The 27,947-nt window shown below is 42.5% G+C and overlaps 1 protein-coding gene across 1 annotated transcript; it reads left to right on the forward strand.

The window, feature by feature from the left end:
• Positions 1-455: 455 nt before the first annotated feature.
• Positions 456-27,947, forward strand: ccz1 (CCZ1 homolog, vacuolar protein trafficking and biogenesis associated). Its single transcript, XM_083635261.1, has 17 exons — positions 456-573; positions 1,125-1,200; positions 1,366-1,462; positions 1,666-1,763; positions 3,854-3,947; positions 8,486-8,566; positions 8,664-8,711; positions 10,080-10,163; positions 12,047-12,222; positions 14,009-14,090; positions 15,278-15,339; positions 18,021-18,135; positions 19,027-19,060; positions 19,247-19,364; positions 25,685-25,843; positions 26,852-26,979; positions 27,415-27,947. Exons 2-17 carry the CDS (start codon positions 1,187-1,189, stop codon positions 27,468-27,470), a joined length of 1,446 nt encoding a protein of 481 aa, XP_083491387.1. The 5' UTR covers positions 456-573; positions 1,125-1,186; the 3' UTR covers positions 27,471-27,947.

Consider the following 27,947-nt stretch of genomic DNA (forward strand, 5'->3'; position numbering starts at 1 on the left):
ATCATCCCCATGCAGTGTAGCCTACAGTGCAGAGACGCCTGAGGATGTAAAACAAATAAATAAATAAATAAATAAATAAATAAATAAATAAATAAATAAATAAATAAATAAATAAATAAATAAATAAATAAATAAATAAATAAATAAATAAATAAATAAATAAATAAATAAATAAATAAATAAATACAAGTCCAGGGGGAAAGAAAGCTGGGCTGACTAATTGGAATCAAGACAAATACAAAAGACTAGTCTAGAGTAAGCATATTGGAAACCAACCAATACCAAAAATAGTCTGAAACAGTCTTCATTATAAAATCAATAGGATAGAATTTGCACAATCCTGTTCTCTCTTATAAAGATCGCTTGTTCATTTAATACCATATCCCTACATACAGGAGGAACTGCAATTCAGGAACCTTACCTCGTGTGAAATCAAATCTACCCGAGCTCTTGGACTGTGACGCTCCGCTGTTAAAAGCAGGAAGTTTAGAATGTGAAGCGGCATCTCTTCAACTTTGATTTTTATTTACGCCAACTATGACCACAAGCCTCTGAACGTGTCAGCGTGATAAGGTAAGTGTCACAGCTGTGTTGTACTGTCACTGTCGCGCTTCAACGAGCTCCCCCCCCGCAGCTACATCTGCAAACACAACTCAAACTGCACGACTGTTATCATTACTGTTAGCATAGCCAACTAGCTAGCTAGCTACTCAAATTGACCACATAACGTCGGCCTAGACATACATAGACATCTACTAGCAGCTGTGTTGGTTTATTGACGGAACCAAAGACATTGCTCTTAAGTTCGTTGAGTCTTAAGAAATATGTCCTCTACTGTACTGTATCAACAATTTAGCTTTAGTTTCTCCCCGGGCCGGGTTGTTGTGCAGGTTTAGCTAGCATGCATGCTGCTCTGCTTACAGAGTTTACTGGATGCTAAATGGTAGCATCAATAAACAATGCGAATTACAGAATAAAGTCATTAAGTTGCTAACGTGTCTTCAGTTGTGTCAAATTTGGCTCGTCAACTTTTCACTTTCAACGTGTGGACCCACTCATTAGGAGTGATTGTTTCTCTCTCTAGATTGGTCATGCCATATGTCATACTTCTCCCTATTCTGCAGGCACACGGTATGCTAACCAAACTTTCTTTGGAACAAAGGAAATCTCGACACAAGTTACTCTAATGCTGATGATCAGGTAAGGCAGTTGTGGTTTTGATCAAGATCGACGTTTAACCTAAACGAAATCGAGAAGGCTTCAAGCTTGCTGTGTGTGTGTGTGTGTGTGTGTGTGTGTGTGTGTGTGTGTGTGTGTGTGTGTGTGTGTGTGTTCATCAGCCTTTTTGTTTTGTGTCTGTTGCAGTCCAAGAATGGCCACAGGAATGCAAGAGAAACAGTACACGCCATCTCTGCTCAATTTTTTCATTTACAACCCATCATTTGGGCCACGTGAAGGAGAGGTGAGCTATACTTCCACAGGACCCCCCCCCCGCTAATTATGCATAATAATAATTGCACCTTTCATACCTCTCTGTCCTGCAGCAGTGTACTTCATGTATCTCCAGCCTGATCTTGATTAAAGGAAACAGTCATTTTTTGCTGGGGGTATTTTGATAAAATCTTCAATTAGCCTATCAATTGCTAATTGACATGTCTTGTTTAGGAGGAGAAGAAGATCTTGTTTTACCATCCCTGTGAGGTGGAGAAGAATGAGAAGATACGTAATGTGGGCCTTTGTGAAGCCATTGTACAGTTCACCAGGTAGATATCATACGATTGTACTTTGAACAGAAGCAGAATGCAGCTACAGTAGCATTTGCCCAGCATGTTACAGAGCAGGTCGGTCACCTGTGCATCTGGCTTAGATATGGGGAAAAGGTAGCTAACATTACTAACAGGGTTTGCCTTGACAAGTTACTTCTATGCAGGCGTCCAAGCAAGTGGCTTGTCTTTGAAGCTGAGTTTCAACAGAACAGAGAAATGTTGGCAGTAGTGTTGCTAATTTAAATGTAGTCTTGGTAAAAACACTACAGATGGAAATTATCTTTTTGCTAAATCTGGTGCACCCATCTTATTGTTTATTGCAAATGATTAATGGCTGTGCACAATGTCCTTTTATAAATTAAATAAACTAAATTAAACACAAAATGGAGAGCTAATCATATTGGTTCTAATTTTTCAAACTAGTGCAGTGCCCGTTTAAAACGTGCCTATCCGAAGGGGGCGATTGCTGCTTGCAGCTTCCTTAAGAACTTGAGAGCTTCCTTGAGCCCGTACCGCTCGTGCCCTTAGTGCAGCTTTCTCGAGAATCGTGTGTGCCCATACAATACATACATGTATGAACCGCGTGTGCCCATACAATACGTACAAACTAGATTTTTTTTATGCACATTTTCTAAAACTTTAACTGCCATATCCTCCCCCGACATGACACTATCAAGTCTGCAGCCCAGGTATTTTACTGTGGATTTAGGCATTATAACAGATCCCTGTGCTGTGATATTAAAATCAGGAGAGCTTATCATTAGAACCAAATAAAATTGCTTTGATGAAGATTTGATGCCAGGTCGCCATTGTAAATAAGAATTTGTTCTTAATGACTTACCTGGTTAAATAAAGGTAAAATAAAATAAATTATGAAGGGGTTTATGTTTCTGTCTCAGTTAAACCTAACTGTCCTAAATTTAATAACCAAACCAGCTGAAGTGAGATTGACTCATGTTAACATGACTTCTGATTGGCCGAGCTGACTACAGACTCTTGAATTAGATCCCCCAAATGCCACTGATGTGTCAAGAACAGTAGAATTGTAGAATGGCTGCAAGCTTTAGGTCATGCTGTAGGAAATGAACAACAGAGTCTCTTGTGTGCCTCTGTGTTAAATGGAGTTATACAGTCATCTTTTCAAATCTTCTTACAGATGTTAGTGTTGTATAATGGTCGGGCCTAATCCTGTATTCTATGATACGGCTGTCAATCTGCAGCTGGGCCCCGCCCCCCTACCTGCCGTTCTTTCTTTGGCATGGCACCAGCTTGTGAAATTTGAACAGCGATCAAATGTTTTATGTTTCCAATCTGTCAAAATAGAATCAATCACTCCTTGGGGGGGAAAACCTGAGCCAAGGACTAAAATTACATCCAGGCCAGGAAACTGAAGGCTGCGCTGTCTGGTACATCCCTAAATTCACCACTCTATTTTATCAGCCAAGTGGGTTTTTTAGTAGGGGTGAGGCCAAATAGTCGACGATTCGCTCGAAGGAGCTTGATTCGACTGCCAATCTCACAATCAAATAGTCGCAAAATGTGGCTATATGGGGGTTGCTGACTGTCTGATTTTAAATATAATTGTTTGGTTTCTCCCAATAGATTGTGATATAGACTATTTTGGTGCAAGTATCAGCCTATTAATACCGTAAATCCAAGTCTCAATTAAACAAACAAATCAAACAAGCTCATGCCAATGGATTTTCTGATTGCCAGATAGTCTTATAAAAAAAGAATAGTGGAATATTCGTATTGAGCGGCCAAATCCGATTGGACTGACAGAATTCTGAGTCTGGTACAGCCCTATTTTTTTTAGACAGGGATAGGAGCTGCAGGCTTAATTTGTTGAAGTGGTTGGTGTAGACAAATTAACGTGTCACAGCTCAAATTAATTTCATTTCCCATTCATTCATTTCTGAGTACATCTGTTCCCCAAATCTAAATTGGTCGCACTTGAAAATGAGATCTAGGTCTCAAGGTGATTCACCTGTATAAATAAAGGTTAAATAAAATTGTATCTGTACTTCCATCCTGAGTATTGATTTTGTACCTCGTCTTTCTTAACTTCCATGTTTTCTGTGTTTCAGAACATTTTGTCCGACAAAACCAGCTAAATCCCTGCACACACAGAAGAACAGGCAGTTTTTCTTTGAACCGGAGGACAGTTTCTGGATAGTTATGGTATCTTAAAGCTTGCATGTACTTTACTTTCCATTCACTTTACTCGTACAATGACATGCTTCTTGTTGGCTAGGGTAGGTAACTGGTGATTTGTGTCTTGTTTATTAGTTTGTTAGCCTGTTAGCTTGTTTTATTCTGGATTGGGCTTCTAAATGTGTTTTTCCTCGGATTTTGGCACAAGGGATAGTAACATCTTGTCCTGTGTATTAATTAATACTAAAGCTAGCTTAGGCTAGTGACTGTTGTGAATAGTGCAGCTGACAACTAGGGAAAGACCTAGTGACAGCATGGAAAGACAGCTGACAGGAGGGATTAGACCCCATCGGGGCTGCAATGGGTTAGCTGCTCATTGTGGCAGTAGCCAAGGCCAATAGGCCATTGGTTACACCCAAACTTGCTACGAAACAGAATTATGAAAAAACACCCCTAGAGTCTGCGAGAGCGGGGGCGGAAGATGACTCACCTATGGTTGACACGGTTATTGACTCTGGAACGGACTTGACTATGAGTAGGGAAAACATGTCAGTGGAAGCCACTAGTTCAGATGTAGATGGAAAGAAGCGTCAGGTTTGCTTGTGTGGCTGGCAGAAGGTAACAACTTTGAGGGGCCTTAGAATCCATCAAGGCAGGAAGAGGTGCTTGGTAGAGGGAACACAGGGACCCCGCATTGATAATTATTTCTTAAGAAGTTTATCAAGTCAGTCGGGTGAAGTCCAGCGACAGGAAGTAACCCACAGCTCGCAGGACATCAGCACCCCTGATGTTGAGGCAGGTCCTAGCACCGAGGAAAGCAGAGAGGCCAGCCAGCCAAAAAGGGAGAAGATTAGCGGTCAGAAGCCTAGAGTTAAGTGGCCAGGTGCAGCGGAAAGTAGGAAGTGGGAAGATATCAATAGTGATTTGGTTAGGATGTTAGAGAAGCTTAAAGGAACTGCTGAGAGTAAGTTGGAGAAAATGGGAGATTGTATTTATGATTATGGTAAGGAAAGGTTTGGCGTCTTTGAGAAAAGGAAGAAACTAGAGGGTGAGGTAGTTAAATCTAGGCGCCAACAAGAGATAGATAGACTTATCCAGGAGAGAAGACAGCTTAAGAGGCAGTGGAGAAAAGCTACAGAGGTTGAGAAGGAAGGCATTGATTGCTTGCAGTCAGATGTGAGGGATCGGTTGGCAGTTTTAAGAAGAGCAGAGAGCATTAGGAAAAATAGGAAAAAGAAAGAGAGAGCTAGAATAGCATTCTATAAGGATCCATTTAGATTTGTGAAGTCATTGTTTAGTAAGGAAAAGAATGGTAGCCTTATGGTACCTAAGCAGAAGCTTGAGGAATATTTGGAGGAGGTTCACAAAGATAGGGAAAGGTTTAGAGAGATGACAGTCCCAGCTGATATTCCACCTATTGGTGAAATAGAGAGCCAGTGTGATGATAGCCCACCAAGGTGGAAAGAAGTTCAAGAAGTAGTGAGACGTGCAAGGGCCTCTTCAGCCCCGGGTCCTAATGGAGTCCCCTACCGGCTGTATAAGAGTGCTCCAGATGTGTTGCAGTTTCTATGGAAGCTGATGAAGGTAGTCTGGAAGAAGCAGGTTATTCCTAAGGCGTGGCGTAGAGCAGGGGGAATCTTCATTCCTAAAGAAAGGGACTCGTTAGAGATAAGTCAGTTTAGACCTATCAGTCTACTTAATGTTGAAGGGAAGGTTTTCTTTAGTGTTGTGGCACAGAGGCTGTCTAGTTATCTAGAAAATAATAGGCTAATAGATACTTCGGTGCAAAAGGCTGGAATTCCCGGCTTCTCCGGGTGCTTAGAGCACACCAGCATGATCTGGCACCAAATCCAGTCAGCTAGGCGTGAGAAGAGAGACCTGCATGTAGTATTCTTGGACCTGGCTAATGCTTTCGGGTCAGTGCCGCATAGTCTGTTATGGGAGGCCTTTGATTTCTTTAGAGTGCCAGGTAGTATAAAGAGCTTAGTTAAAGCCTACTTCTTAGATATTCAACTCTGCTTTACCACAGCAGAGTACACTACAGCTTGGCAGCAGCTGGAGATAGGCATTATGGCAGGGTGTACAATTTCCCCATTAGCTTTTACCATGGCAATGGAGATCATTATTAGGGCTTCAAAATGGGTAGTGGGTGGAGAAAGGCTGCAGGGAGGGCTGCGGCTCCCTCCAATTAGGGCATACATGGATGACATGACGACTATGACGTCAACCGCTCCATGTACTAGCAGATTGTTGGATAAGTTAAATAGTAATCTGCAGTGGGCTAGAATGAAAGTGAAGCCAAGTAAGTCCAGGAGTATTTCAATCATTAAAGGGAGGGTAGTAGGTAAGAAGTTTGTTATAAATGATGAGGTGGTGCCTACAGTGTTAGAGAAACCAGTCAAGAGTTTGGGAAGATGGTATGATGCAAGTCTCAGTGATAAGGGACAGTTTGAGGAGGTGAGGCAGGAAATGATTCAAGGTATTTCAAGTATAGACAAGTCAGGACTCCCAGGAAAGTTAAAGTTGTGGTGTTTGCAGTTTGGATTGTTGCCTCGGTTGATGTGGCCACTGACAGTGTATGAGGTTCCCCTTTCAAAGGTAGAAAAGCTAGAAAGGATGATTAACTCATTCATTAGAAAATGGCTCGGAGTCCCACGCTGCCTAAGCAGTGTAGCCTTATATGGGAAAGGCATATTGGAATTGCCATTATCTAGCCTGACAGAGGAGTTCAAGTGTGCTAAGGTTAGACTGGAAATTACTCTGACTCAGTCAAAGGATCCAGTGGTTAGGAGTGTAGCGCCCACAGTTAAAACAGGGAGGAAGTGGAACCCAAAGGAGGCAGTACAGCAAGCACAGTCAGCTCTTAGACACAGGGATATCATAGGTCAGGTGCAGCATGGGCGTGGAGGCTTAGGGTTGTGCATAGGGAAACCTGTGTGGAACAAGGCATCAGTAATAGAAAAGAGGAAGATGGTAGTTGAAGAAGTACATAGGCAAGAGGAGGCAGTAAGATGTACTAAGGCAGTGTCGCAGGCAAAGCAAGGACAGTGGGTGAACTGGGAGAGTGTAGAGAAGAGAAAGTTGAAGTGGAGAGAGTTGTGGAGCATGGAGGCCAGCAGAATTAGATTTATTCTAGGGGCTACTTATGATGTGCTGCCATCTCCCCAGAACTTAAATCAGTGGTTGGGCGAGGATGGTGCCTGCCCGTTGTGTTCTAGTGTATGTACATTGAGGCATATACTGTCAGGGTGTAAGGTCAGTCTCTCCCAGGGGCGATACACCTGGCGTCACAACCAGGTGTTGAAATGTTTGGCAGCTGCAGTTGAGGAAAAGCGGCTAGAAGTAAATTCTCTAGTTGCTAGCAAAGAGACTAGACAGATCAAATTTGTACGTGAGGGAGAAAAGATTAGACCAATTAAGGTCAGGCACAAGTTAGGGCAGCTAAGTGTAGGTGGAGCCTGGGAAATGAGGGTTGACTTGAATGAACAGCTAGTCATCCCAGCATATATAGTTAGCACCCGGCTACGTCCGGACTTGTTACTGTGGTCTGAGGTAGAGAAGAGAGTTTATTTTATCGAACTCACAGTCCCGTGGGAAGATCGAGTTGAGGAGGCTTATGAGCGCAAGAAAGCTAGGTATGCTGAAATGGCAGCAGAGGCAGAGCAGCGAGGTTGGAGGGCTCGAGTGCGGCCTGTAGAGGTGGGCTGCCGTGGTTTTGTGGCAAAGTCCGTTATTGCCTTACTAACTGAGTTGGGCATTCGGGGACGGAGCCTGAAACTTGCGGTTAGCAACATGTCTCAGGCAGCAGAACGAGCAAGTGAATGGCTGTGGATAAGGAGGAAACATGCTAGCTGGGGAGCTCGCTAAGGTCAGATTGATTGTTGTTGGTCATGATTAACGGTCCGCATCAACAGGGCTGAATCATTGACGGTGGTGGTGTAGTTAGGGATTGTTTGTTGTTGGTCATGATTAACGGTCCGCATCAACAGGGCTGAATCATTGACAGTGGTGGTGTAGTTAGGGATTGTTTGTTGTTGGTCATGATTAACGGTCCGCATCAACAGGGCTGAATCATTGACAGTGGTGGTGTAGTCAGGAATGTCATACCGAACCGACCTGGATAGCTAGGCTTAGATAGTGAGGTAATATGCAGTTGTGCGGTGGTAGCATGGAGGGGGGTGTTTCCAGGACGCTGGATTACACCGTTAAGCCTTCTTGAGGTGTCGTGGGCCTAACTTAACGAAACGTCGGTGAAGGAAGGTGCCCACTTGAAAACCCCAATGACATGCTTCTTGTTGGCTAGGGTAGGTAACTGGTGATTTGTGTCTTGTTTATTAGTTTGTTAGCCTGTTAGCTTGTTTTATTCTGGATTGGGCTTCTAAATGTGTTTTTCCTCGGATTTTGGCACAAGGGATAGTAACATCTTGTCCTGTGTATTAATTAATAATAGTACAGTACATGCTGTGTTCGTCAACACATTGTAGACTGTCTTTGGAGTGTAATTTACATGTGCTCAACCAATCGCTTATATTCACTGATTTTTGTGTTTTTAATTGGTTCTTCAGGTGGTGCGAAACCCAATGGTAGAGAAACCTAACAAAGATGGTAAACCTCCCACCATAGAGTATCAGGAAGAGGAGATACTTGTGAGTGTTGAGAGTACTTTCTCTTCAACTTAATTTCTTTCTTCCATGGAATATTGTCTTATTGAGTATTATTGTCTTTTCCATCTTCCTTCTGTAGGACACTGTTTATGGAGCAGTGTTGAGGCAATGCTACAGTATGTACAAGGTGAGCACCAGTACACTTTGACATTTCAGAATGATGCTTTTACAACATAGGAGTTGTGCTTTTTTGTGAGTTAAAGTACAGTCTTACATTTGCATATACATATTACTAGAACTCTCACGCGCTAGGCTCTCCCACTATGTGGGCTCACTAGCTCAGCCGCTGCGTGGCCTTACCCGCCCTGCAGCTCTCCTGCTGCGTGGGCTTGCCCGAAGCTCAGCTGCTGCGTGGCCTCGCCTGCTCTATTGGCATGCGCAGCACACAATATACCCTTTTCACGGGGGCCATTTTGTGTCAAAAAGACGGTAAACACAGGTGCAAACAAAACACTAATGAGGATTTCCAACTTCCAATCATGGAAGTTGGAAGTTGGAACCCACTTACACCCTTTTATAGACAAAGAAGACTAGGCATCTCGCGCGTAACGCATGCTCGATTCCTAGGCTCGGCCGCTGCGCGGGCTCGCTAGCTCTGCCGCTGTGTGGCCTCGCACGCCCTGCAGCTCGCTGAGCTGTCCCTGCAGCTGCAGTAACCCAGTTACTCCATTTTATATAAGGATACTGTAGTAGAGGCTTCATCTTAAAAGATGAGTTCAGTGATTTTGGACCTATGTATAATTTCTCTCTTACAACCCTTTAGAAACCGCAGAGAATACTGACTCCAGAGACAGCTGTTGGTTGAAACATCAAACTCGCTTTGCTAGCCTCTTGCTGCTATTATGAGTCCAAATGGGGTTTGTCAAAATATCTCCAACAACACATTTCTCGTCTCCACATGGGAGTTGAGGAGAATCTAATGGAGGATAATGCCGGAAACAGTTCCCTCAATACGCACACTTTCACTAATCAAGAAATCATGAAACTATTTTTCTCTGCTGCAACACAGACGGCTGTGGGGTGAAAGTGGTTACTGTGATCTAGAGTTGTCAAGTGAGATTGTAAATAATTGCACATGGAGCCATCCCAGGATCCACTGAGTGAGAATGGTGCGGTGCTGCCGGGATAGAAATAGTCAGTTGGTCGTCATACCATCATACACTGGCTTTTCTGGACATATTTTGACAACCTCCATTTGGAAGCAGCAAGAGACATCGGAGCTCAGCTGACCACTTCAACCGACAGCTGAGCCTGGAGTTAATTTTCTCTGCCGGACCAAATACTGCAGGTACTGTATGGAGACTAATTTTATATAAATGACCAAACATAGCCATTAAAGAAAACGTACAACAAAAGGAAGCTACCCCATAGAGACCAACCCTCCAAAAGTCAATACACAGATATTAATAATAAATAGACCCCAAAGCCCATGTTGAGGCTTTAAACTTGCAGAAAGAGTCACATTGTAACAGCGATTGTCTTTTTACTCCTCTAGCTCTTCAACGGCACATTTGGCAGAGCAATGGAGGCAGGTGGAGTGGAGCTGCTCATCCAGAAGCTTGAAAAGTTCTTCTACAGGGTAAATAGACAAAATCACTCTGTCCACATGACTGCTTCTTGCTGGGTGGAGATGGTTTGTTTTTTCCAACACAGAGCATCCAGGCTTACTTTGACAGTGTTCACTGTGATGACATAGTGCAGCGTTGACAGTGTTCACTGTGATGACATAGTGCAGCGTTGACAGTGTTCACTGTGATGACATAGTGCAGCGTTGACAGTGGTCACTGTGATGACATAGTGCAGCTTTGACAGAGTTCACTGTGATGACATAGTGCAGCTTTGACAGTGTTCATTGTAAAGAGTCAAGACATAGTGCAGGGTTGACAGTGTTCACTGTGATGACATAGTGCATTGTTGACAGTGTTCATTGTGATGACATAGTGCAGCATTGACAGTGTTCATTGAGTGTTCATCGTGATGACATAATGCAGCTTTGACAGTGTTCATTGTGATGACATAGTGCAGCTTTGACAGTGTCCATCATGATGACATAGTGCAGCATTGAGTGTCCATCGTGATGACATAGTGCAGGGTTGACAGTGTCCATCATGATGACATAGTGCAGCGTTGACAGTGTCCATCATGATGACATAGTGCAGCTTTGACAGTGTCCATCATGATGACATAGTGCAGGGTTGACAGTGTCCATCATGATGACATAGTGCAGCGTTGACAGTGTCCATCATGATGACATAGTGCAGCGTTGACAGTGTCCATCATGATGACATAGTGCAGCATTGAGTGTCCATCGTGATGACATAGTGCAGCTTTGACAGTGTCTATTGTGATGACATAGTGCAGCATTGAGTGTCCATCGTGATGACATAGTGCAGCGTTGACAGTGTCCATCATGATGACATAGTGCAGCGTTGACAGTGTCCATCATGATGACATAGTGCAGGGTTGACAGTGTCCATCATGATGACATAGTGCAGGGTTGACAGTGTCCATCATGATGACATAGTGCAGCGTTGACAGTGTCCATCATGATGACATAGTGCAGCGTTGACAGTGTCCATCATGATGACATAGTGCAGCTTTGACAGTGTCTATTGTGATGACATAGTGCAGCATTGAGTGTCCATCGTGATGACATAGTGCAGCTTTGACAGTGTCTATTGTGATGACATAGTGCAGCATTGAGTGTCCATCGTGATGACATAGTGCAGCGTTGACAGTGTCCATCATGATGACATAGTGCAGCGTTGACAGTGTCCATCATGATGACATAGTGCAGCGTTGACAGTGTCCATCATGATGACATAGTGCAGGGTTGACAGTGTTCACTGTGATGACATAGTGCAGCGTTGACAGTGTCCATCATGATGACATAGTGCAGTGCACACAGAGTGAGAAGGCGCCGGCGGTCACGCCTGACAGCCAGTGTTTTCACACGGGTTTGGCTCCACCAATGTCAACTTGCAACTGGATGATTTCCAGTTGGATGACACTTAAACACATGCAGTCACGCCTAATTGCCAAATAATTCTCGGTAACCGCCGGCATTAGCCGCCCGCCTCGTTCCGCCCTCGCCCCGCTGGAAGCATCCAGCTTCGCCCACAAACACTGAGATGATAAGATTAAGTATAAAACATTCATTTCTCATTAGGGAATATCCTTCAGGGCGTCTTTAGCTCGCCCGGGCTTCCCTCTCCAGAATGTAACCCAAAGACGTAGAGAAAGAGAGAGCCGACGGTGTGTAATGTCAGCTCCTCTCCTCGGCCCTGGGCTGACGTGGGCGTCTCTCTAAAGAGCGTCTGCTCCTCTCTCCGCTGTCTTTATTGCATGGTAAGCAGGCACTAGTAGGCCAGGTAAACTAACCCCTTTCTCCTTTCCTTCTCCTGTGACTGTGGGCCATCTTTTGTTGTGCGTGTGTCTGTGTCTGTCTGTGGGGGGCTTCAGTATCTGCAGACCCTCCACCTGCAGTCGTGTGACCTGCTTGATGTGTTCGGGGGCATCAGCTTCTTCCCGCTGGATAAGATGACCTACCTGAAGATCCAGTCCTTCGTCAACCGAGTGGAGGAGAGCCTGAGCCTGATCAAATACACAGCCTTCCTATACAACGACCAGCTCATCTGGTACTTGTTGAAAGCGCTGTTGAAAGTGTGTGTGCTTCTCCGTCAAAGTTAACTGACATAACAGGGAATCCACAAGGTACTGGATTTCCTATATGAAGCCCTGTGTACTACTGTAGGTACTTTATAAAGACAATTCTGAATAGTGTGGTGATTTCCTCAAGTGTTACTTTTAGGGCTGGGTTAAAAAAAATTGATATATCGTTATTGAATCGATATTCATGTGAAGGAACAAGTATCCATACATAAATCCCAGTATCGATCTTTTAAAATGCATTTTACAAAAACAAAACAATAATTTTTTTTATAAACATAAGCTATAATACTATAGGCTGTGTGTGGTAGTTAAAACATAGTTTCAAGTTGACGTTTATTTATGTTTGTAGTTGAAACAAAAACATATATACTGTAGGCCATGAGCCAGATGTACAGACCTCAAATCTGTTTGCACTATAATGTTTGTGAACTGGAAATGTTCATGAGCTGTATTTTATTTTATTTTATTTTATTTACAAAGCATTTATACTTTATGAAACACTGTTTACAACATGCTCAATGTTCAATGATTCTGTTGTATAGTGGAAATCTAAATTTGTTTGGCTTCTCACAGAAGACTGTAAAGAAAGATAAGATGACTATGTTGGTCATGTTTAAATCAAACAGAATTACATGATGTAACTGCTTGCTTTATGGTCAATTCTTAATGTAAATATTAATATTTTTTAATAATGCACCAGGTTAGAGGGTTCCTTGTACAATTTACAGCATTAGTTATTTGAGAATCTCTTCCATTATCAAAGCAAAACTGGTATTGTAACTAAAATATCGATATCGTATCGGAAATCGTATCGACTTGGGACCTTGTGTATCGGAATCGTATCGTATCGGGAAGTCAGTGGTGATACCCAGCCCTAGTTACTTTGCAGCCTGTCTATATCAGACTAATAAATCATCCAATAATAATAATAATAGTAACAATGACGATGATGATGATAATGATAATTAACTATTTGTATAGCATCTTTCATACAGAATTAATAAAAACATGAACTTAAAATTAAACAAATACCTAACAAGCAGTACGGTAAACTATTTGATGCAGAATAAGAGTAAAAAAAGATAGGTTAAAACAGGTCACTTTTTCTTTAAAATACCAACAGAGCTCACCATTGTGAGATCTTGTGGGATGGTTTGGGATGGTCATCTTGGCACACACAATGATAATTAGCACTAGAACTCATTTTATCATCCATTCTAAGCCCTTGTTCACACAGGACGCTGAACGTAAGGAGAGCTGAAGCTTGAGGCAGGCACAAGCTGAACTGACGCCTAACCATTCACACAAGAAGCCTTCTCTTTTCCTCTCAGTGCCTCGAACCCGCCCACAACTCCCATTTGACTTCATGCCTGGCAGCTTCACGCGTCACGCTTGGAAAATAGGCATGAATCCTAAACGATCGCTTGACCAAGGCGTGAGCTTCAGCGTGACACGCGTGCGGGTGGTGTGAACGGCTTCGCCTGTTAACAAATGTTAAATGAAACTTGTGGGTTCAGTGTAGGTTGAGCTTAGTTTGAGCGTTGCTTCGGTGTATAGTGTGAACGGGGGCTAACCCATCGCCTTTTATACTATATTTTTAATTTAATATTTAATATTTAATATTTTAGATATTTTTAGAGCCCACTGAAAAATACTCATGCATGGCTTTGCACGTTAGCCTGAACGCTGCCTTGTTGTAAGGGTGAAAGACGTGACACAGAGAGATGTCATTATGTGTGTTTGTGTTTGCAGGAGCGGACTGGAACAGGATGACATGAGGATCTTGTACAAGTACCTGACCACCTCGCTGTTCCCCAGGCACTCTGAACCAGAGGTGAGAGGGGGGCGCAGGCAAGATGAGGAGAGAGCTTGAGGGCATGGTCAAAGAAATGTGTAATGATGGATGTGGTTTGGTTGCACCTGTGTTAACCCTGCCTTTTAGACAAAATGGCTCCTGTGAAAAATGTTGTGAAGGAAGGAGGAATGAATACAGGACAGAGAAGAGACTCACTATTATGCAATTTAATTGAGAAATACACCCTGGTGGACTACCTTCCATTTCTGCGTCTATTGTCTTGTTTGGTGGTGTTTTTTAATCTCTTCTTATTCCCTTGGATAACTAGCCAGTTGTATGCATGTCATCCCGTTGAGATATTTACAGTGCAGCTATAATTGAGTTTCATTGCAGAAAAATGTTCAACCGTAAGTGTCAGGTTTTGCAGTCAGTCCCTCAGAATCAGAGCACTAAGGGACTGTCCGATATTTAGGTGTGGTGGGGGGGGGGGGCATTTTGATTTTATTTTGAGTACTGGGGAGAGCAAGGTAATTTATTTTGAGATAGGAGTGGAGGGCATATAATGTTCTTTATGCCTCCGCCAGCGATAGCCAGGCCGGAGGCATTATGGATTTGGGTTGTCTGTCCGTCAGTCCTCGTTAACGTGTTATCTGAGGAACGCCTTGACGGAATTTCATCAGATTTGCCTCAAACATCAACTTGGACTCGAGGACAAACTGATTACATTTTGGTGGTCAAAGTTCAAGGTCACTGTGACCTCACGTACGCCATTCCCAAGTTCGTTAACGCGAGATCTCAGGAATTTCTGACGGAATTTCTTCCAATTTGGCTCAAACGTCGACTTGCACGCAAGGATGAACTGACGAAGAGACACTGGACTCTGGAGTAGGGCTGGGCGATAAAACGTCATCAATGCAATAAAAACAGCCTATTATGTCTTTTGTTAATAGTGCGTGCTACGAGTGACATGGAAACAGCCAATCATTTAACGCACTTAACATTCCAGAGTAATGATTTAACAACAGTGCGAGAAAGGGTGGATTTTTTTCCTTTTTATGATCTGGACATGGCATGTACAATTAGTGTTTAGAATGATGGCACTGCAGTCAACACTACTTTCAAAACGTAATAAGGAAAGTGAGTGAGGAGCTAATATGAGAAGGATGCGGAGTCAAATTGTATGATCCTCTCTTCCTCCTTCCCTCCCCTTACTCTCTCTTCCCCAGTTGGCAGGCAGGGACTCTCCCCTCAGGCCAGAGGTCGCAGGGAATCTGTTGCACTACGGAAGGTAAGTTTATACAGTATATATATACAGTATATATATATATATATGTGTGTATGTATATATTACATTACATCATTTGGCAGACACTTTTATCCAAAGCGACTTAAAATAACACATTTTTGTCAGCAATAGAGAAATCAACTATGCACATAAATATACACTACATTATGTAAAGTCATTGCATAGCCTAAATGTGTTTTTATTGTAAAACTAAATGTGAAGTAGGGCCAAGTTATTGGAGCGGACATCACAGTATAGCAGATGACAGTAGAAGCGCGTTCCGCTGTCACTTATCTAAATCACGTTAAATCGACAAAGGATATATATAGGCCCAGGAGGACATATATGTTTCACATAGGGTGGTGTTTTCATTTCGATGTTTTATTTGGTCCAATATTGAAATGTTCTACAATTGCAGGTTGTGTTACCATTACACATTATTTAGATCTACCTTTATATAGGTTTTCGGCTCATTTGGTTGCTATTTAGTAGCGAAATGGAGTACCACAATGCATGCTGGGACATGCCAGGCAGTGAACTTACAACTTATTTTTCCTATGGGAAGTGTGTTGTGTCTGTCTGAGCGAGGGAGTCAGAGAGAGAGTCGTATTGTGCCTGTCAGACTGAGGAGAGAGGGAGAGAGTGACACAGAGAAGGGTGACAGAGGGGAGCCAGAGGGGAGCGCTCCACGCAACCAGCGCACTGAATAGGCCTGGTTTTCAAAAGCGCAAAGCGCTAAATTTACGCCAGGTGGGAAGATATCATTAGGCCGATATTTAACGCCGAAACGCCCATTCTCGCCCATTCAGGGAGTGCGCCACGCCCATTCGGCCTAAAGCGCATTTGGCAGCGTAAAGCCATATTGATATCTTCCCGAGGCAGGCGCAAGGCACGTTTTTTAGCGCCGAAGGCCCGTTTTAGCGCCGAAGGCCTGTGGGAGAATAGGGGCCCTTATCTTTCTTTACAGTCTTCTGTCTCTTTCTTTACAGTCTTCTGTGAGAAGCCAAACAAATTTAGATTTCCACTATACAACAGAATCATTGAACAGCAGCATGTTGTAAACGGTGTTTCATAAAGTATAAATGCTTTGTAAATAAAATAAAATAAAATACAGCTCATGAACATTTCCAGTTCACAAACATTATAGTGCAAACAGATTTGAGGTCTGTACATCTGGCTCATGGTGCATGCACAATGCACATGTAGCCTACAGTATTCATGTTTTTGTTTCAACTACAAACATAAATAAACGTCAACTTGAAACTACGTTTTAACTACCACACACAGCCTATAATATTATAGCCTATGTTTATTAAAAAAAAAAAGAAATTTGTAAAATGCATTTTAACCCCAAAAAAGATTTTAACCCAGCCCTAATGTTGAGTAGCGCTGCGCGCTGGAAAGTTTGATTGAACTACATAGGGATTACGCACCAAGCAGCATAGTGCGTGTGTAGGTACGACTGCACACCCCGTTTGCCAGAATGGGGTGGTTTCAGCTTGCTGGCAGTAATGTGGTTGAGTAGCAGTCATCACGTACAGATGAGATAAGGACAGGGTATCGCTGCAGGCTTGGGGGGCTTGGGGTTAATTCACTTTCAGTGTAATTATGTAGCAAGGCTATGCTTGCAATTGGTATTTGCTATCTGGCACATAAATCGTGTCTGCATGGATGCCTGAGGTGACATCCCACACTGCCTCCTGGTGTCCTGTGCTGGACTGGCACCGCCGCGTTACAGCTGTAATGGGATAATGCAGTAGAACACGGAGATTATTTTCCAGAGGCCCCTAAAGATTTGCTGTAATAGAGAGGCAAAGTGAACGTCACTTCCTGCCAGAGATTTTCATCCGCTATTTATTTTCCCATAGACATTTCGTAAAATGCTTATAAAAAAAGTTTTACTTCGTCAAACCAAACAGTTCAGATAATGCTATAATCGGGAGAGACCATAGAACATTTCACTCGGATCAAAACTTTATAAAAGAACATTGAAAAAAAAATCTTTAAATCCACAATTTTTTACGTTTTGGTCCAAGTGAAATGGTGCAGTGCTGAAGCAGGAAGTGACGTTCACTTTGCCTCTCTATACAACAAGTTATGGAGGTGACTGACACACTTTGAGATCAGTGAACGCAAGCACACACACACATACAGGAGAAGGCACACACACATGTAAACACACAGAGAGAGACTGTTCCGCCTTGATATTTATTGGCATCCTTGGAATCCAGCGTGCTAATATTGCAACAGTGATTTCATTGTTGTTGGTTTGTGGTTGTCTGTCGGACCAGTCATAAAATGGAGGGATAACAGTTGATCCTAAGTGCGTCTCATGACTCGAGTGATATGATATGAACAAATGTTGCAGGACAGTTGCGAGATGTAGCTTTTTTTCCAGGTTTGGTCAAAATCAAACTTGCACCATCTGCAATATCATGTGACAAAGATGATGAAACAAATGAACCAATGAAATGTTGAAAATGCGTAAACGCAGCCATGAGATGCATCATTCCCACCAACTCAGTCCAAATTGTCATGGCAGCACACAAATATATCTACGGTATATGTATGTACTGTATGCATGTATGTATGTATCTATCCATCTATCCATAAAATCTGGATATCCATTTTGACTGTTACTCACCGGGAGTTTTTACCGAAACATATTATCTTGTCGTCTCCAGGTTCTTGACAGGACCTGCCAATCTCAAAGACCCAGAAGCCAAATTTCGATTCCCCAAAATCTTTGTGAACACAGAGGAGCAGAGCTACGAGGAGCTGCATCTGATTGTTTATAAGGTGAGACTGAATAATGAGGAACTTGAATCCCAGCTTTTTGTGGTGGCAAAAGTTGCTATTCATTTCTTGATAATCTGACTGGAGGATTTGACCTTTTGTTATGAGCAGTAGATTTAGGATGAAAAGTTCCACTGCTCTATCAAATGATACAGATTTTTGGGATTAAATGGCAGGATTAAAAAATTATGCACGACACATTAGCCCTGTTCGGAATCGGTCCCTATGACAGAAATAATAGACTATTTAGTGTGTCGCTATTTTTATAGTGTCCGAATTCTCAACTGTTAATTTGAATCACTATTTAGTCCACTATAAAATACCCACAATGCACAGCGATTTCTAGTGAACAGCGAATGTACCCTACATTTTCGCCGGTATACCACAATGCAATGCGTTGGTCTTTACCGAAGGAGAAGAAGAAAGTCGTTCGCTCGCGAGCTAACAAGCTTGTGAGCTACTTGACTAGCAAAGCTTGCTATTAGGAGACAGCACCACAGTTGACAAAACCACACATGCACGTAATTAGAATTTCAACGGTTTCTTTAGGATTTAGCAGTCAAAACATGCAACATCAATACTACCTGAGGACATCTCAATCTGCTCGTGAGCTCAGTTGTTTATGTGATAGTGGGCGCGGATTGCTTGTGCCATATGAATACCCGACGCATCTGGTGACGCAATGATCTCCAGGAAAAAAGATCTGTGTAGTGTCCGAATCTCATTTTGATCATTCCCCATATAGTTCACTATGGTAAACACTATATGGGAATAGTGAATGAGTGAACGATTCCGAACGCGGAACGCGATTCCGAACTTCCTATTGTCATCTGCAACCTGTGCATTCCTGAGCCCGCCTTCTTCAACCCGCATCCATGTGCTCTTTTTGTCCAGGCGATGAGTGCCGTGGCTTGTTTTATGATCAGTGGTATGTATCCACACAACTACACTCATATGATGTCATTCACTGTTATTTGCTCTCCACTCATTTCCTTTCTTTTTGTCAATTCATTGTAATTACAACTTCTATTTTGTCTGTTTCACGGCTCATATAAGAACAAAGTTGTACGTGTTTTCTCTTGTGTCCTGTCCCGCCGTGCTTTCCTCTGTCCAGCCTCGGTGGAGCTGACGAGGGACTTCTGTGAGCAGCTGGACAGCTTGGTGGGGCCCCAGCTGACCTTGCTGGCATCTGATATATGTGAACAGTTCAACATTAACCGCAGGATATCAGGGTCGGTACCCCCTCACTTATGGCCCGCCTTTTTGCACCACAGAGAAAACACTGTGGCTGCGGTAGCTCTGTGGACGTACAAGTAAAGCTTATACTTATTAGAAAGTGTCGCTCAGCACATGGTCGCAGATGAAAAAGAAAGTGTCGCTCATGGTGTTGTATTTATATTCAGTGAATGTTCGCCTCGTTCAACGGTCACGTGACACCTGAACGCTAGTGCTGCAGACAGCCACGGCAAGAGAGGGAATGGAATGCACAGTGAAACCACCTCGGAGGCAAGATGTAACGTACTTGACTGCCGACGCATATACTATATACTATACTATATACATATAGACACACAACTCGCCTCCTCTCGCTCTGGGAAATGCACAATGTTCTTTGTGATTTTCACGAAGTCATACATCAAGGACAGGCTGATAAAAATAGCGGAGACACGTTCATTCATTTCAATCGAGTGAAAACCAAAACAAGGAAGTCAAGCTCGTGCCGTTTATATAGCCAATCCGATTTGCGCGATACTATGACGTAGTCAGCGACACTAGACATTTCACCAGGTAGCAGACACTGCTCGCCGACACTTGAAAGTGTCGACTCAAGTCCTCATTTCTGTCGGCGACCGTTTCAAAAGTGTCGGCAGACGAAGCATAAATTGGGCTTAAATCCACAGATAACATATTTGTCAGTGAGCTGCCGATGTTTGGGCCTCTCTTCTCTCTTCTCCTTTTGTCACCGGGCTCCCCTAAACTGGAATGTGGAGTGACAGCAACTGGACGTTTGAGCCATTTCTCCATGTCTGTAACTGTACAGTAGTTATAGTAGCTGGTTTGCGCACAGCTTTGGTATGCGTGAAAATGACTTGGGGTATATATAATAATAATAAATATAATATAATAATTTTGGAAATAAATTGTAATGCCCAATCTTTCCATGTACCCCATGTGTTTTTAATGAGAAAATAGGGCTCGCGACACAAGTTTCTTCTGCTCCCGTAGACAACATTTAATAAACAGAGACAGAGTCTGTTTATTAGAAATGTTGTCCACGTGGACAACATTTAATAAACAGACATTTAAAGAAAATATTTTTTCTATGTTGTTTTTTAAGTTTTGGTCTGAGTGAAATGTTCTCTGGTCTCTCCCTATTCTAAATATAGCCGAAACCGTTTGGTTTGACCAAGTAAAAGTATTTTTTATAAGCATTTTACGAAATGTCTGTGGGAAAATAAATGGCGGATGAAAATCTCTGGTACAGTGCTGAAGCAGGAAGTAGGCGGTCACTTTGCCTCTGTATAAACAGAGACAGGCCCAATTCCAATCCGCCCCCTAAACACTCAAGCCCTGAACCCTCAGTCCCTCTAATGGCCGCCATCTGAAAGTGGTTGAGTCATCAAGTGTGGAAGGGATCCACATTGGATAAATAAGAGGATTGGGACAGCAGAGCCCTTTGCACTTGACAAGATGATGTAGACTCTGGCACGTTTGGGGTTCGCTATATATTGTTTATTGTCAAGACGCTTTGAGGAATAGACTCCCTGATGAGTCTGTTCTCATCCAGGCTCTGGCTCAGAGTGGACAACAGGTCATTTAAAAATAAATGTACCGGTAGCCTACTGCAAAATCTGCAATCTGCAACATGTGTAATTATAATTAAAATAAGCATAATAATGACATGTCACCCAACATTATACACAATGTCAATACTGTACAATACAGATTCGGTAAAACTATTTCTCATTCATCAAAAAAGTTGTGGATTGCAATTGTAATAGAAATGATCGATGATTATTCTAGGATTGTGTAAAATAACTACTTGCATTCCTCTGATATAATATTTTTGTCTAATCTGAAATCCCTATTAATGTAATGTTTCATTGTCAATTAAGGCATTCCAGCGCACTCGCAAACACCGCGTTCTAGGGGTGTCACGGTACATGTATTCGTCCCGTGAGTTTACGGTACGGGCCTCACGGTACATCGTTTCACGGTACGTGAAACGACACGACGAATACGTCAAATCCAGAAGCACCTAAATGCTGTTTGAACGGCATTTAATTGAATTGAATTAAACGCCACAGAAGAAGACACACCAAAACAACACAAGGGCCATAGAAATCCACGTTCACAGAATGGGACGTTTTGTGGCGATAAGCTGTTTTGCAAATTCTGTCAACATCAAGCCAACGAGGTAAGCTTGCCAATGTAACGTTACGTAGCTGCGACAAAGTCCTTTATAGTTGCGCGTTGCGGCTAAACGTTACATAACACTGACAAAGCTGTTAACTTGTAAACAAGCAACTTACATCGCGTGGGATGAGTGATGCGGTCAAGCAGACTCAACAAGACATCTGCGGATGCAGACAAGCAAGGAAGAGGGGATGACTCCTTGTCATGTTCCAATAATCCATTAGATGACCGAACGTAATCATATTATGCTAAACAAAACTCACATCGCTGACAGGGTTCTTTCCCGTACTTACTGGGAAAGTGAAACCACCCCGTTGTCTGTCAGTGGGGGTATCTTTCAACAGGGTTTAGAAGTTTTTCTTCTTCTGCCGTTTTATTCTTCTTCTACTTAACATGTAGGTATTTTGACGTTGACTAAAGAAATACTGCCGCCTAGTGGCCGCTTTTAGATAGGATTCCAAATTAGTGCTTACATCAAACGCAAATGCTACATAAAACAAATACAACAGGGGGAGGGGTTGGTGGGAGTATTAGGCTACTCCACACATGCGCTCTGTTTACAAACTTGCGTACAATAAAGATTTAAAGTGGGGGGAAATGCCTTTGCCCTGTCAAACAGCTGGAATACAGACATCTGAGAGGGAGGCGCACCCCACACTTTGAAAATCACTGCTCTAGAGTAAAACCTTTTTGTGTGGATTGCCTAGATCTTATTAAATAGTGGACATTTATTCATTCCCACATATTAGACACTATTTCTGATGGTAAAAATAGCGTAAAAAGCAGAATTCAGACATATTCAAAGGGAAAAAAACAGAATTTGGGATTTGTTGCTTTTTTTCCCCCGTTTTCGTACCGTGCCGTATTCGTACCGAACCGTGACCCCAAAACCGAGGTACGTACCGAACCGTGACTTTTGTGTACCGTGACACCCCTACCGCGTTTGTTTCGCGCGTGTGTTCTTTTATTTTTTTGACAGATATTTGCAGCCTTCCCCGTTTTATACGTCACAACTAGGGATGCACGATATATCGGCAATCATATCGGTATCGGCCGATGTTAGTCATTTTTTAACATATCGGTCATATCGGTATCGGTCAGATGTTGCAATGTTAATATCGGTTATCATTATCAGCCAAATTATTCACATTGATATGAAATAATGCAGTAAATCTATGATTTATGGGCTTTTCCAAAGGCTTTGCAAATAAAGAAATGCATAACTTTTTCAAATTCAGTGTTAACATGTGTTTTTCAGTATGTACAAAATGTGATGATCATAAAAATGTGGTTTTATACAGATCATATCGACATCGGTAAATATCGGTTATCGGCCATAACAGCAATGTTAGTATCGGTTATCGGCATCGGCCAAAATTTTCATATCGGTGCATCCCTAGTCACAACGCTATGCATTGTGGGCAATTCCCTTTCCGTAAGTGGCCATAGCTGCTCCCTTACGGTAAGGGGGCAGAAAGGGCTCACTCCGAGCCCTCATTCACTTTGCGATTTCACTGTGGGACATCCCTAAACCCTCACTCCCTTCACGTGAACGCGCCTCTAAGGGCTTGAGGCAGTAAGGGGGCGGATTGGAATTGGGCCACAGAGTCTGCCTATTCAATGTGGTCCACGGGAGCAGAAGAAACTTCTTTTCTCATTGATTTTCTGTTAATACAGTTCATCTCAGCACCAAATGTAAGCGGATGTGCGTAAGTTCCTCAATAATTGTTTTTAACCCACGTAGAAAGTATCCTCAGGCTGGGAGACAATGTCTTTAAATGCATTACTTCAATGAATGAAGCCGTCTGTGTCATCCGTTCATGTACCAGATGAACAAAACAATTCTTTCCCAGGAGGAAGGTAAGCAATTTTCTCCTTAGTGATTACTCCAGCAGTGTCGCTTGTCATCGGTATGCACTCAATCCCTTTGAAATTAACTCAAGCTGGCTGACGACGACAGATGAGACTCCATTACCGTGGGATATCGTCACGGCACTACTTAGAGGTAACTCAAGCAGCGCTACCGTGTTGCGTTGGAGACTGGCATCCTGGCCCGCTCTCCTCTAACCCCAGCGGATAGCTTGAAGATATGCCCTCGTCTGAAAGCCGAGCCTGGACTCGCCGGCCCCGAGACAATTTGATGGCTCCCTTTTTAATCATCCTAGTGAAGAATGGACTAAATAAATCATGCTGCCCAAAATTCCTCCGCTGACACCAGGCCCGTGTCCCAGCTAAGCCGGCCGGTGTCCCAGCTAAGCCCGCCCGCTGACACCAGGCCCGAGTCCCAGCTAAGCCGGCCGGAACTGTGAATAATTAGGCGCACCGCAGATACAAATCTGAGGTGAGGCTGAGTTGAATACGTCTACACACACCTCCAGAGAGTCGGTTACAATGCTCCTGTCAGTTAGGCCGCGGCGACTATCTCCTCGACTCATCTTACCTTTAAAATATGCGTGTCGTAATGAACATGTATCCTATTTGGTGGATTTGGTTTTGATCCAGAGTCACTCAGTGCCATTATTATCTACTGTACATTTTCAGCATGGCTGGGCCCAGTGAGAGTTGATCACCTAACCCTGACAGCATCGGTGTCATTGGATTATACAGGACCGTGGTTCTGGCTGTGACCCATTGGGTTATACAGGACCATGGCTCTGGCTGTGACCCATTGGGTTATACAGGACCGTGGCTGTGGCGTTTTTTTACAAGAACAAGTCCAGTGAACTACCTCAGGATTTGGACATGACAGATTGTCTGCCTGTGACCACAGAAATAATGCTGGTTTTAGATTCCCTGCCTGCCAACACGAGGGTCGCAGGTTTGAGCCCCCGCGTTACCTCCGGCTTGGTCGGGCGTCCACACAGGCACAATTGTTTTGTGTGCAGGCTGAAGAACGGGCGGGCATGTGCTGCGTAGACAGTTTGTGTGCGCACCTTTAGAGTTTTCAACTATTTCAATTTTCAACAAAGGTGGTGACCAATTTTTTTTTTTTTGTGGCGACAATAATTCAAAGGTGGCACACCTTTGAATTAGATAGGCAGGGAAAACCCTAATAATGGTGGTTTAATGGGGGCGCTATAGGTAAGGTTCACAGTTTTAAACTCATACAGTCTATCTTAGACACCATTGGTGTGATTTTGACGAAACCTGGAGGGATGATATAGTTTGGCACTGTGTTCTGGCGTTTAAGAACATCAGTAACTTTTGTGCCATTCATTTGTTGCCAATACTGAGAATGCAGCAAGGCTATCCCACTGAAAAGTTCAAATCATTCTAAATCAAACCAGCGGTGTTATAATGTGACACATGACAGAGATGATAAAACAGACAAACCATGAAACCAATCACTGTAATTGAAAAAATGTGCAAACACAGCGGCGAGTTGCATCATTCCCACGACAAATACACAGAGAATGCAAGGGTTTGGTCACATCATTTTAAAGGATTAGTCCAAGCAATCACTGCCTGCTGTGTGGAGGACGCCGTAAACCAGTGGTTCGCAACCTTAGGGTCGCGACCCTAAGTGGGGTCGCCTCAAATTCAAATAGGGTCGCCTGAAATGTTGTTGTTTTTTACACCACACATAATTTAATACTACCGAAGACGATTAGGGTCACTTGCGTTTTTTTTTTTTTTTTAGTTTTGAGTTTAAAGTGATAATAAGATTTCAGTTTTGTTCTCTTGGGTGACACCTATGGCGGTGGGTGGTAATTGCAGGTGAGATCCAAACTGTCACATAATGTCACTACTGCAAAGGCTTCATCCAAATGGACATAGCCTCAATCAACATTGTGAGTGACTCTTTTTTTTAGATGAAAATCTTTTAGATTATAACTTTAAATCAGGATTCTGAGATTAAAGTCAGAATTCAAAGTATCAGTCAGAATTTTGAGATAAAAGCCAGACATCACTGACGATGTCACTGATGATATTATCGATGGTGTAGGGGAATTTGAAATGTCTCGGGTCCTTAGATTTTTGTGACATCAAAATAGGGTCACAAGCCAAAAAAGGTTGGGAACCCCCGGCGTAAGCAATCACTGCATGGTGTATGGAGGATGGCGTGTTTACTGTGTCCTTGTTTAATCAAAGTTATTTTTTGTATCTATCTTTTCTATTGTTTTGTGTCAGTCAGGCCGGACAAGGAGCCCCAGTTTAAATTCATCTACTTCAACCACATGAACCTGGCAGAGAAGAGCACCATCCACATGAGGAAAACAGCCAGCGTCTCTCTCACTTCTGTCCATCCCGACCTCATGAAGATCCTGGGAGACATAAACTGTGATTTTGCCAGGTACAGTGCTGTACAGTAAAGGGTTGGTGTGTGGAATTTAACATCACCATGTGGCTCCAGGCGTCTCTTTAGTTTACCAAGAAACCAAAAATTAGGATAAAGCTCGTCAGTTTTTCTTACATTTGCTTACATCATGAAAATCAAGGACTTGTTTTTAAGTACCAGTGCTCAAACAAACATTTGAATGTCACAGTATTCCTTTCAGATTTTTTTTTAATGTTCTGTCTGTCACAGGTATATATAAATAAATATTTATTTATTTATATAGAGAAAAATTTGTGGGATTGTTTTAAATTCCACAAAAGCTGATTTTCAGGCAAGACATTAGTTAGATTAGAGGCAGGAACTCTGAACCCGTTTATCTTGCTATGGTCATCATTGGCTTACCAGCCTCATACATTATGAATGTTCTTGGGAACTTTGGAAACACAATCTCCTTTAAAGCAGTCATGGGATTGTAGTAGTCATGTGAAGATAAGTGGTAAATGATAAAAGATCCCATTCTCTGTCTATCGTGCTTGGCAAGAGCATTCACAGCTTTTTTCATGATTAATATCAGTTCCTCTTTTCCTGTATGCCAGTGATTTTCTGTTGGTCTTGTATTTGTTGTTAGTTTAGGTAAGTGTAAATATCTCCAAAAGAATGGCATTAACATCAGAGAAGCTAAAAGTCATGAATTTGAAATACTGTAGGGTTTGATGGTCATCTCACTTTCTTTCTGACATATTAGATTTGGGGCAGTTGCATGTGGGTTCAGTTGTGTTTTTCAACTGATGTGTTTTTCATCATTTGAACAAACAAGTCTACAGTCATCCCTGAGACAAATGCAGTTTTATTTTATATATAAAATTATACATTTTGTAATAGAACATTTCAGGGCTGATTGGTTAATTACATAACACAAGAAAAATAACAGATGCAGCTGCTATCCGCCACACGATAGCAGCACATGAATACAAAGTGTGGCTCTTATGTTAAGGTGCTTTGCTATTTGTGTGTTTCTTATAGGGTTGACGAAGATGAAGAAATCATCGTTAAAGCTATGACAGACTACTGGGTAGTCGGCAAGAAGTCAGACCAGAGAGAATTGTACGTCATCTTGAACCAGAAGAACGCCAATCTGATCGAAGTAAACGGTAGGTCTGACATAGTCTCGCAGTAGCCAGCCGTAGCTGTATCTACGTCTGGTGCACAACTTTTGAAAAATAGTTAAAGACCACCCCCTAAGGCTAAAACAAAATATGTGACAGACATATGAATTGACAAATCACGTAAGGCATGACGCAACTCGTGGGGCGGTACATTCTGCACCAATGCATGCAGAGAGCCGGACTTCCTTACAACCCAGCCAATCAGATTTTAGCGTAGGAATTCCTACGGCAAAACCCGGAAATGCTGACTTGTGATTCAGACCCTCCATTGCTGGAAGCGTGCTGACGTAAGACCTTGGGTTTGACCATGTGAGACGAGGTCTGACGCAAATCTGTGTCATTACCACCAGGAAGACAAACTGCTTTTATACTTCATCTCCCCTTTAACCTTCATGTCGTCTTGTCTTTTCTCCACTGCAGAGGAAGTGAAGAGGCTTTGTGCAACGCAGTTCAACAATATATTCTTCCTGGACTGATGGAGGAAGAGTGTGACAAAGAACCAGACTGTTTCACCACACTAAAGACTGTCAGTGTTGCAGGGTATTGTGACAGCATCAGTGTAATGCAATAATTGCATTGTAAAAACAAACAATAGGCTTTCACACTGTCCCCCCCCCCAAGATTTTTATTTAACCGATACAAATTGTAATTTTTTTTCTCTTGTAATTAAGTGTAAAAATCCAGATTTTTACTGTACATGTACTTAATTTTCTTTCGGTTTCTTTGTACATACATTGTCTTGTATAATTTTTGTCAACTGTTTATTTTGATTTCTTACAAATGATGTAATTTGTTTGTTCATGCTGGGGTTTTTTATGAATACATCCTGACATTGTCTCAAAATTAATTTAAAAACAGACCTGCACACAGTATGTTCTTTAGGTTCGATTGATGATCAGCATAGTTTCAAAACAAGATGTCCTCATGTCAAAAGTATTGTGGTTTGTAAACAG

The sequence above is a fragment of the Poromitra crassiceps genome (genome assembly GCF_964638095.1).
Source record: "Poromitra crassiceps genome assembly, chromosome: 4".
Lineage (NCBI taxonomy): Eukaryota > Metazoa > Chordata > Actinopteri > Beryciformes > Melamphaidae > Poromitra > Poromitra crassiceps.